The sequence below is a fragment of the Pleuronectes platessa genome, chromosome 3 (genome assembly GCF_947347685.1).
Source record: "Pleuronectes platessa chromosome 3, fPlePla1.1, whole genome shotgun sequence".
Classification (NCBI taxonomy): Eukaryota; Metazoa; Chordata; class Actinopteri; order Pleuronectiformes; family Pleuronectidae; genus Pleuronectes; species Pleuronectes platessa.
Genome location: NC_070628.1, coordinates 27726925 through 27738930, shown reverse-complemented (window position 1 = coordinate 27738930; position 12006 = coordinate 27726925). Strand labels below are relative to the sequence as shown.

Here is a 12006-nt window from a genome sequence, read left to right as displayed (position 1 = left end):
GAGGTTTCTACATTTTTCCCTGTCAAGTTTTTTTTTGTAGTTTTTCCTTACCCTTGTGAGGGTTGAGGGCAGAGGCTGTCATAGACACGACAATCGTTCTTTTTCAAGGCTCGAATGTGTGTTTTTTAGAAAGCAGCAGGGGCCCAGGTTGTTTTCACATGAGTGTTATTTCTCTCCTGTACAGTACGTTAGTCACTGCGGGCTCTCCAGAGAGGAAGCACGCACCTGAGCTTGCTCTGTTCCATCTCCTCTGATGCCCTGCTGCCCGGTGGTGCGGGTCAGAGGGAGAAGTGGGTAACACGAGCCCGTCCAGCCAGGCTATACTTTGATAATAACTATGAGGCATTTGATTGGAGCCATGACTAATACTGGAACCTGACAGGTGCCTCACTGATGGTCTTAGAACGTCTGGAAAAGGACGCACCGACTTTAGAGAGGTCACTGTTTTTTCAGACTGAGACTCATGTCTCTCTCTCAGCCTAAGGGCAACAGTGACTCAACAAAACCATGTAATCTGCCAAATGTACAAATTCAAAATGCATTTCCATGTTTGTGCTTTTTTGGTAAGAATCAAGCAAATGTGAAAGTCATTAACAGCATTTCAAACCCAGAGGGAGGCTTCATCTAAGCAGCAAAACAAGAGTCAGTTATGTTTGTTGGGCTCAGCGGTCGTCGAGGTTGTTGCATTCGTGCTGTGGGGCCTGAAAATCCTTAATTATCCAGATCTGTTTAATACACTCCAGTTATTTTATTGCTCCGTGTGAGCTGAAGAGTGTCCAAGTTTGATTGAGTGCGATTGGAGATTTTACTGTCGGAGCTGACTCATGGCCACCCAATAAGCTGCTCCCGGTAGACAGCCGGGGCTAGTTGTTGTTGGCTGACAAGCGAGGGTGTAAATGAGGTTGTTTACCATATGGCCACCGAATATGTGAAGAACAGGAGAGAGGCCACAGAATTAGGCTCTGCAGAGGTACCATATACATGTTTTCACTTTATGAGGTGAGAGTATATCGGATGAGTGACTTTCAGACATGTTTTAGTTATTGTCTCTTTTATTGTCTAACCCTCACCCTTCCTCAAGAGCAATTGTTAGTCACATTTCATCCCTTAGAATACAATTTTACAAAATCACCTCCAGTCAAAGGTTTTGTTTTAGATTTGTGTGACCTGCTGCCTCTTGGTCTTACGATAACTGAGTATAACCTGCAGATTTTTAACTTATCCTTTGTGTAAATGCATAAGGTTTAATCTAAGATTGTGCTGTATCTTATGTATATGTATTTTTTGTATGTATATATACATATATATTAGTGCATTGATTCTGTGGGATCGTCTCCTATTGTTTGCTTTAAATGTCTTCATCATTAACCTTATTATTATATACATACCAACACTTATCTGCAGTCTCTACAATATGTGTTTTCACAATGTGGAGGGAAAATGACTCAGGTTTCCTTATGGCTACCTGGGTGACTGTGATGTACAGTGCTGTGAAAATGCATTTGACCCCTTCCTGGTTTCTTATGCTTTTGCATATTTGTCACACTTGTCACCTAAATGTTTCAGATCATTAAACCAATTTTTATATTAGACAAAGATAACCCGAGTAAATATAAACGCAGTTTTTAAATGATGATTTCATTTATTAGGGAAAAAAGATATCCAAACCTACCTGGCCCTATGTGAAAAGTAATTGCCCCCCTTGATAAATCATGAATGAATTGTGATTAACACATTTTTGGGGAAAGCTGAGTTCAATTTCACTAGCCACACCCAGGCCTGATTACTGCCAGACCTGTTGAATAAAGAAATCACTTAAGTAGAACCTGTCTGACAAAGTGAAGTAGGCTAAGAGATCTCAAAAAGCAACACATCATGCCGCGATCTAAAGAAATTCTAAAACAGATGAGACACAAAGTAATTCACATATATCAGTCTGGAAAGGGTTACAAAGCCATTTCTAAGGCTTTAGGACTTCAGTGAACCACGGTGAGAGCTATTATCCACATATGGAGAAGACTTGGAACAGTGGTGAATCTTCCCAGGAGTGGCCAGCCTACAACAATTACTCCAAGAGCACATCAACGACTCATCCAGGAGGTCATGAAAGACCCCAGAACAACATCTAAGGAACTGTAGGCCTCACTTGCCTCAGTTACGGTCAATGTTCATGATTCAACAATCAGAAAGAGACTGGGCAAAAATGGCATCCATGAGAGAGTTCCACGGAGAAAGCCACTGCTGACCAACACAGCATTTCATAAAAACAGCATCATACCAACAGTCAAACATGGTGGTGGTAGTGTGATGGTCTGGGGCTGCTTTGCAGCTTCAGGACCTGGACGACTTGCCATAATTGATTGAACCATGAATTCTGCTCTCTAACAGAAAATCCTGAAGGACAATGTCTGGCCATCAGTTTGTGACCTCAAGCTCAAGCGCACTTGGGTTATGCAGCAGGACAATGATCCGAAACTGGGGGTGCAACGATTAGTCGACAAAATTCGATTACAAAAATAGTCGCCGACGAATATACTCATCGACGAGTCGTTGATTACGTCATAGCTCGTGTTTTTCGTGCCGTGCAGCTGAAAAAAACGTTGTTTTAACGGAGGTGCTGATGGAAATAGCTGAGGAGTGAGCAATATCGCTTCATTCCTATCTCTGGAAGTCGCGCATGTGCAATAGCGTCACAAGATGGACCAATGGCGAGGTCCGTTGCAACAGCCTCGCGGGTAGAATTTCACCCTCAACATGGCTCGAAAAAAACTACGTGCAAAATCTGTCGGGCGGACCCGCTGTACGCTGCTCCGCTAGTCGGACATGCGCATGTGAGGAGGAGGTTTGACATCGTCACGTACACGATGAAGACTCGCCTCGGTAAGATAGCATGTTAGCTAGCTTGCTACTTACATGTATATACCTGTGCGCAGGATTCTAGAATCATTACAAAAAACTTTTTTTTAACGAGTTTAAATGCGTAATGTTATCCTTTGCCTGACAAACGTCTTTTTTTTGTAATCACAATTATTAAATCCAAATAAGACTGTAGTTTCGTTTGTTGATGTTTTTATACTTTCCCTGTCCTTTTATCAACAGGAAAAATGGAAACTTGATTTTAATTTATTTTAAGTATCAGCACTTGGCCTTGGATTTAAATGGACAAAAACTAGATTTTTCTTTGCTTTTGTATTAACAGTACCCTAATATGCAGCAAAGTTTATTAAAATAATTATTTTTGAATGAAGTATCAACCGTTATTGTATTTATTTTCAGTCATCACATGCCTTGAACAACCTCAAGCTAAATGTAAAAGCTGTTGGCTAAATAAGAGCAATTGAGAATTTGTGTCATTCATAATCCGATTAGTCGATTAATCGTTTCAATAAACGATGACTAATCGACTATCAGAATAGCCCTATCCGAAACAAACCAGCATGTCCACCTCTGAATGACAAAAAATAAATAAAATGAAGGTTTTGGAGTGGCCTAGTCAAAGTCTGTATTTAAAACCGAGTGAGATGCTGTGGCATGACCTCAAACAAGCCGTTTATACAAAAAAAAAAATTCAATCAGGCTGACTTAAAACTATTCTGCAAAGAATAGTGGGCCAAAATTCCTCCACAGCGATATGAAAGACTCATTGCCAGTTATCGCAAATGCTTGATTGCAGTTGTTGCAGCCAAGGGTGGCACAACCAGTTATTTTTTACAAAGGACTAGGTAGGTTTGGATAGCTTTTTTCCCTTAACAAGTGAAATCATGATTTAAAAACTGCATTTTGTATTAACTTGGGTTATCTTTGTCTAATATTCAAATTTGTTTGATGATCTGAATCATTTAAGTGTGACAAATATGCCAAAAATAAAACATCTGGAAGGGGGCAAATACTTTTTCACAGCACTATATATACAGAGCTCTATTTCAGTGCTGGTGAAGAGTGCAGAGGTTTCACAGGTGAAGTTTGGATGTTTCCTTGAACACAGCAGTTTGGTATTTGTGTTACTCGCCATTTGCTCCACAGGGAAGAGAGGTGTGGAACTCTTTAAACTTGTCTAACATCATAAAACCCTCTTTTAAATTTTTTATATATTTCCTCTTTTGGTGCTCACATCAGATTATGCAAAATGTCTTGAAGGCCTTTCCTGTAGTCTGGTGGCTCATTCGCAGCCGTCTGAGGGAGGTGTGTATCTCTTCTATCCACAGTCTCTAGTAGCAGTGATGTCGTGCACAGTCAAGCCACAGTTACATACTTCAGATCCGTTGCTTAAATCTTCTGCAGCTGGCATCAGACTGTTGCAGAAACCTTTGTGCTCATCATGTCCACATCAAACATGTGGATTTGATGAATTATGCTGTTGTTTTTTACTGTTGCATGCTGAAACACAGAAAACAGTTCACACATTCTCTCTCCTCTCTCCCCACAGGAATGTCCTCTCTGAAACACCAGGTTACCAGATCCTCTAATGAGTCTGGCAACACTAAAACCTGTTTAACCCCTTGTGGACGAATGTCGCGAATTTGCCTTGAAGCCCATTCCGGTCTTAATGCCGTCGAGCTGACGATTGTGCCTGATGTTGCAAATACTGCACATACCAAGGAAGGTTTTGGAAGCACTCTGCCGCCATCTAGTGGTCGGAGTGGAAAAATACATACTAGCCCCTTGGGACTGTGCAGCAAAGTTATTTTGAGGTATTAAGCTGCATTTGAAATACTGTGATGATGGAACAGCAATGATTGTACAGAAACATATGTTGTTATTCAATTTCAAGCAAAAGCAGCATCAATCTACATACCAGAGACTGGAAAATTTGTTAAATTAAGGTTATGCCACATTATGCCTAATGTCGCTAATTTGCCTCATATCTTAATTTTATATCTGCTGTATATGCTATATTGAAATTAGCAATTTCCAATTAATTTAGCATCTGTATGACAGTCAAAAACACAAATAATAATTTGTTTATATAATTGGAAATTAATTCAGGCATTAAGGGGTTAATTAGATAACAGAAAGAGTTGTTATTTTAAAGGTCCTAATGTCTTTATGCTTTTTCACTATTCAATCGTCAGTAATATTTTGCCATGTTGATTCTACTTTCCCTCTACACTAACGTATTAGTTGACAGCAGATGGTGATGGATCACTGTATGACAGTTGAAAGGTCCTGCTACGCATATAGAGTACATGATGAATGTAAGATCCTCAGCACATCAAGAGAGAAATCAGATGTGAATATGAGTTGGTCCACAGGTATCTTATGAAGAATCCCCACTGCAGGGTTTTCAAACTGTCAGTGCATCATGACCAGAGGAATCCTGCTTGTAACGGGGGAATAAAAGTAGTAAATGCCATCGTTGTCATGATCTTTTTCACAGCCACTTCTAATAAATTATTTCTGATCAGGGCATTGACGGTCAAATAAATCTCAAAGTTCACTTGGAACAACCCCAACACACCAGGCAGGCTTCATGAAAATAGAACAAATGGAATCATTCATCTGGGTTATTTGTACATTTACCCCAAACGTGTATACTGTGTGTGTGCGTGTGCGTGTGTGTGTGTGCCCACAGTCGCTATGTTCACCTCTGCTCTGCTGACGGTTGACTATACCCCCGAGGGTCCAGCGGCGGTCCAGCCTCTTCAGATGCGCCTTGCGTCTCTTAGTAACTGATGAGGATGAGGAGCAAATAAACAAAGAAAAAAATGGGAAAAAAAAATTAGTTATTGTGAGAAGCAGAGTTAGAAACGTGAGCAAAAGCAATTAGCAAAGAAAAAGGTTTCTTCAGGACAAAGGCAAATAAACAACTTGTGGGGGTCAGATATGAAGCCAGTACATCATGTTGTGCTTCAACAATGAAAGACTTTGTAAGTTAGTTATATTCTGCAGTTTAATTTAAGCCACATTTATTTTCTTCTTGAACTGTGTGGACTCAAGGGCAATAATAAAAATGACTTGTGAAGTCACACACACACACACACACACTCGACCCACCTCACACACTGAACCTCACACACTGAACCCCACCTCACACACTGAACCCCACCTCACACACTGAACCCCACCTCACACACTGAACCCCACCTCACACACTGAACCTCACACACTGAGCCCACCTCACATATTCAACCCCACCTCACACACTGGAACCCACCTTAATGTGAAAAAAAAACTAAAACCACAGCTGCCATTAGCTGACAGTAGTCATAAATAACCTTTTCCATATATCTCTCTGCAAACATATCAACACAGCCAGCAGCCAGACATCTTACTCCAGTGTTGGGTTTCACTCTTTCAAGAAGCTAAGTAGTAAGCCACAGCAGTACTTTCATAAACAAAGAGCTTTCTTTGGGGCAAAGAATTCCCATTATATGAGGGAGGAGTTTCATCTTGTGCTGTCCAACCACAGACCTCAGCTAAATCAAAGGATTTCACATCACTAAAACTATTATTCATGTATTATTTAGACTATTAAATGGGATAAAAAGCCTTTCACAAACACACATACAAACTGATGGCACAACAATCAGCAGTAATTTGGGATCAGGGATTAGCTGTGGTTTCTTGACTCCATAACCAGAATCCATAAATGAGGAATCCATTATATTTCTGAATATAAATGAGGAATATATTTTAAGCATCCAATTAATCATATTTCTTCTTCTTGCATTTTTTCTTTTAGTGAAACACTTTTTTATATTTTTAGGAGACATGCTGTATATATGAAGTTTGTTATTTTCTATAACATGAGATATATATAATTCAATTAAATGAAAACATAATTACATGTCATGTAATTGTCAAAGTAATTTGCAATTGTAATAGGAATAATTCTGACTAGCAACATAAGGAAGAAGGTTGGATGACAATGATTTGAATTGTAGCATAAATAAAACATAATGTTAATTTATGTTAGTTGATGATAACTGGCAGGAGCTGACATGACTATGAATTCAGATCATATTTACATCAACTGTTATTTGATGCATACAGTATGTTAGTGGGGGTCTGTAACTCTTCTGTGCTGAGCTCTCCACCTCTTTCATTACGTATTAGATCAAAACTTGTATAATTAAGTAGCTGTCATAACATGATGAGTCATTGTCCCATCTAAGTGCATTCTCCGAGTCCACATAAAGAGCAAACACATTAATGTGGGGAAGAAGGGATAGGAACAACACTTCTATCTCATCTATTTCCACTGTGGTAATTCAATTCCTTCTGTGTCACTCAGTCTCTCCATCTCATATCCTCTCTTAACCCCCGGTCTTTCCATCTTTCCCTCTCCATTTGTGTGGTTCTGCTTCTTGTCATTTCCTCTTCCCTTTGATTCCCTTTAGATTCCTCTCTGCTTTCCATCCGTGTCACTGAGCACCACCCTGCTCCCGTTGACCTCCTAATTGAAATATCAGCTAAGGAAGGCACACAGGGAAATGATATTTCTAGGTAATTTCCAGGGAGCCGGGCATCTCCTGTCGTTTCCTCTCCAGCTAGCTGAGCTGACAGTGGAATCAGGTTGCAGACCACGCAGAGATAATGAGATGTAAGAGACGACAGGAAGCGAGAAGGGGGAGATCAGAAATGAGAAGTGACGATGTGTGCAAACACAGAGACAACAGGCCTAATGGGAAACTGGGGGCCACTACAGACGATTGGGGAAGTGTGTGTATGTGCATGCATGTGTGTACATGTACTTGGCTGAGAGCTCAATCACGTCCTGCATGAATTCACTTGAGTGCATTGGTTAACAGTCGGTGAATATAGTGAGAAAACCAAATATAATTAGAGTGTGCCTTTTAAAACAGCTGCCAGATCCAGGATTAAGGGATAATTGCGGTTTGATACAATGTTGTTTAGCTGGTTGAGTTTAACCCTTGACTGCTTGCTTCTTGCCCCATTAGACATCTTTATTAATGTTAATGTTGTGTTGTCAGTGATCAACAGAGTTCTCCACTGGTTTAGCATTGCACTGTGGTAACATTGTCTCACAATGATCTGGGAAAAATTAAGAAAAAAAAAGCCTGTCACATTAGCATCAATACATCGTCTTCATTGTTCCTCGTTGTCTCTGGCGTCAATGTTAACCACAATTACCCACTCAACTTCCAAAAGTTTGGTAGGAGATTCAGGTGTGTTATGCTCGTAGCGGCGAATGTAACCTTCAGCTGACTCAAGTGACTCACTTGTGTAAAATCCCTTTGTGAGTTCCCCTTTAAGCCATTTACATGGAACATGTCATAAATAAATAGAATGGACATGTGGCAGCCAGTCATAGACCATCTGACTTCTAATAATAAGATAAAAGACTTCTAATAATAATCTCTCTCTCTCTCTCTCTCTCTCTCTCTCTCTCTCTCTCTCTCTCTCTCTCTCTCTCTCTCTCTCTCTCTCTCTCTCTCTCTCTCTCTCTCTCTCTCAGACACACACACCCACAAAAACAAACAAACACATTGTCGGACTGGCCATTGGCACTCAACGTACTGCTTGAGCGGTGTGCATCTATGTCTATATCATCCATCTTTGAGGGACATATCGTGCTCAGCAGGCCAATACACCTGTGATCTAGAGCGCATGAGAGAGTGCAACGTGCATGTTTACAGGACATTTACATCATTTAACCCATTTTTCCCAAACCGTCATGATTAAACCTAATTCTGTGGTTACATAGACAGTTAAATGAATGTCCTTCTCAGGCTACATGGAAAGTGATGCCAGTCTGAAGTGCCAATATCGACATGTGTTTTTTATGGGCAGTATCAATGAGCTCCTGCTGCTCTGAGAAGTAATGAATAGGGTCTGACACCGTTGTTACTTTAAATCGTCATGTGGCTGCACTTACACATTCGATCACACTCACACAGGAAAGGGCACATGAGACACCAGGGTTGCCTATTTCAATCCCTGGGTTAATTATAAAACTGAGGGTGTGTGTATAAGATATATAGCTCAGAGCAACTTATACTCCCTCCCTAACTATAAAAAAGAAGAAAATTAAACTTGGAACCGATATACAAAAAATACAAATCTTTTAAGCGGAACAGAATTCACAAATCACAATTCGTCTCATAGGGCTTTAACATTGTGTGATATCCTCTGTCCTTAACCCTCAACAACAGTAAGGAAAAACTACTATAAACCCTTTTAACCGGTAAAAATACGTAGAAACCTCAGAGAGAGCCACATGTGAGGGATCCCTCTCCCAGGACAGACAGAAGTGCAATAGATGTCAGGTGTAGGAAAACATCATCAAGATTAAAGTTTTTAGCAGCAATGATGAGGGTAAACATTTTGAAGGATAACTTCAATACTATATGTCAAGCAGTCCTGCTGCAATCATAGTCTATGGTCAGCAGCCAGCAAGATAATGATCCATCATCCAGATCAGATGCCACTATAATGATGATGATTCAATGATGCATGCTGACTAGCACATCTTAATGAGACAGAACATATTTCTTAGATAATCCAGTGGCACCTGCACAGCTTAACAAACAATCCTTGTTTGGCAGGTATCTTTTAAGCATATTTTCAAATATCTTTATTAGATCAATGATATGGTCTGAAAGCAGAATAGGGCTAATGACAAAGTGATGAAATGCTCCACTCGGGCAGTCAGTCTAAACATTAGGGAGGAAAGGGTCACAACAAAATGAGGATGCTGCAAGAGTTGCTGACTCCCTGGGGAGTTGAAAATGATTTTCTGTGGTTCCAAAATATTGCAAATCCTTTGGCTGCGGTCTGGTACCGTTTCACTATGGGATTGCGAGGGGTCTTCAAGGCTCCTAATATGTGACTGGAAGTGTGTTTGTGAGTGTATGGGCAAGTAACTCAAACATGTATGTCTTTCTATGTTTTATGAATCTGTGTGTGTGAGTGTGTGAGAGTGTGTGTGTGTGTGTGTGTGTGTGTGTGTGTCTGCCCTAACCTTCTCCAGTCCTGGAAGTTCCAAGATCCAAATCGTCTCTGGTTCCATTCTGGGAGTCCAAGTATGTAGCCGGCACCCAGCCCTGCTCCTCTACTGTGCTGACAAACCACCATCCTGGAGAGAGAAAAGATTGGTGAGTAAAAGGCAGAGAGATGATCACATTAGCATTGCTAACAACCATTAAGGCCTGTGGGATGGCAGCAAGCATTATTCCCATATGGTGATTTACACCAATCAATGGAAATTACATATCACCTATGTCAGCGGGCGCAATGGACCATGATTGTAAATGAGCACGATAGTCCATTAAGTCTTTGTATAACCCAATAAGCCTAACATGTAGGCCATGTCCGTATTAGAGTAACAGAGAGATGTGAGACACCTGGAAGTTTCACCTACTTGGAAAGTTCTCATCATTCCTAAATCAGACTGAGAGAAACTGGAGAACAAAGTGTGGCAACTTTAAGCAAAACACAGATCACCAGAAGTTTGAAAAGCACTTTGGATCTGTGCAGGGGAACATTTCAATAAATTACCTTTCACGACTTCCTATTTTTAAATTCCTTATTCTGCCAGTGACAAAATGCAGTGCTGCTGTTATCACCAAGCTTAGTGGCTCCCACTTGTGAAAATCAACATTATGCAGTATAACAACCCACAGACATCCAAGCAGCATTGTGAAGCTGTACTTATGAACAACAGTGTCTTGATTAAAAGGCTAATATCGTAGTAGTGGTAATAACAAACTTAATCTATCAAAGATTTCAAATCTGATGTTGGCGTCTTTACAAAATTCCATGGCAATTCAATCAAGAGTTTTGGAAAAATTTCACTTAAACAAAACAAAAAGGCAAAACGTGGAAGATGTGGTATCACAAAACTGAATTAATGAATTAGGATGCACTGTCTGGGAACTGGGAGCATCTGTAGAGAATTTGTATAGTCCATTTCATATGTAAACATTTCACTGAATATGTGATACATATAAGATAGCGTGGTAGGGCCACTTAAAGGAAAAAATTGATTTGGAAAATAAAGTCATAATATTACGAAAATAATTTTAATTTTATGATATATTACATTTACAAAACTATCTCAAAACCCCAGTATTTATTTTCCCTTTGGTATGTCCCGATTACTAAATAATTTGACCTGTTGTTGCTAAATGGTTTTATAAGCCATTCAAAACCAAAAGTTCCCACATCATGGTGGTGCTAGACGAAAAGCTGGGAGATAATCAAGTCATCAGGCGTCTTTACGTGTACGTTTTAATTCTACTGCAATCGATTCTGACCGACGAACATTGCCGTCTCCAGAGCCCCACCACGTACAAAGCTGTGGATGACTTGTAGAAACACATGCTTCACTCGAGTCACCACACCATGCAGACTTGCTGCCATTAGAGATTCTCAAGGAATAATGTCCTCCTCGGAAACTTGCTGGATGGTCCACATTTTCCTAGAATACCTTTGGTTTCTTGCCTCCAGGTTTGAATAATCATGTTTCTTTAGGGAGTCTCGTGGAAGCAAAAGGCTTTTCCACTCAGGGCTGAATCATAAATCAACACTACACTGCTGCATTGAATTTGAACTCATTTCACAGTAACCTTTTACCCCGACCAAAGTGGTAGTAGAAATCATGCTCTGACTGACGACTGAAAATGAGAAGTCTGTGATCACTCTTCTGTTATGTATTTACTAGGGGGACTTTTAAGATGCTAAAAACAAATGTATGTACATCGATAGCATTTTGAAACCTTGTGTCATTCTCCAGCTCAATTGAAAAAAAGTCTTAGTCCTGTCGACTTTGTAGCATTCCTAACTAAAAAACTGTCACTTGTCTTAAAATGGGGAGATGTGGCTTAATTAGTGTTGCAGCATCTGGCTACAAAACAATGAACAACTCTGTCTGTCTGTCTCTCTCTCTCCACACACACACACACACACTGTTCATAGATGGTACAAGCTGGCATATTCACAGTATAAGTCAGCAGGGAATAGTAGTTGCTCTGAGCTTATGTTTGACCACCATCCCTTGGATTGAAATGGCACCCTGCTGTCTCAAGTGTCCATTCCTGTGTA

The 12006-nt window shown here is 40.2% G+C and overlaps 1 protein-coding gene across 3 annotated transcripts in view; it reads right to left on the bottom strand.

Moving 5' to 3' along the window:
• The window catches only part of sh3pxd2aa (SH3 and PX domains 2Aa), a 122574-nt gene that overhangs the window by 16474 nt on the left and 94094 nt on the right, over positions 1-12006 (bottom strand). For all 3 annotated transcript variants that reach the window (XM_053418343.1, XM_053418344.1, XM_053418345.1), the window contains exons 8-9: positions 9926-10039; positions 5586-5669 (exon numbers count right to left, since the gene is read on the bottom strand). In XM_053418343.1, coding sequence (XP_053274318.1) covers positions 5586-5669; positions 9926-10039 — 198 coding nt within the window. The remainder of the gene's footprint in view (positions 1-5585; positions 5670-9925; positions 10040-12006) is intronic.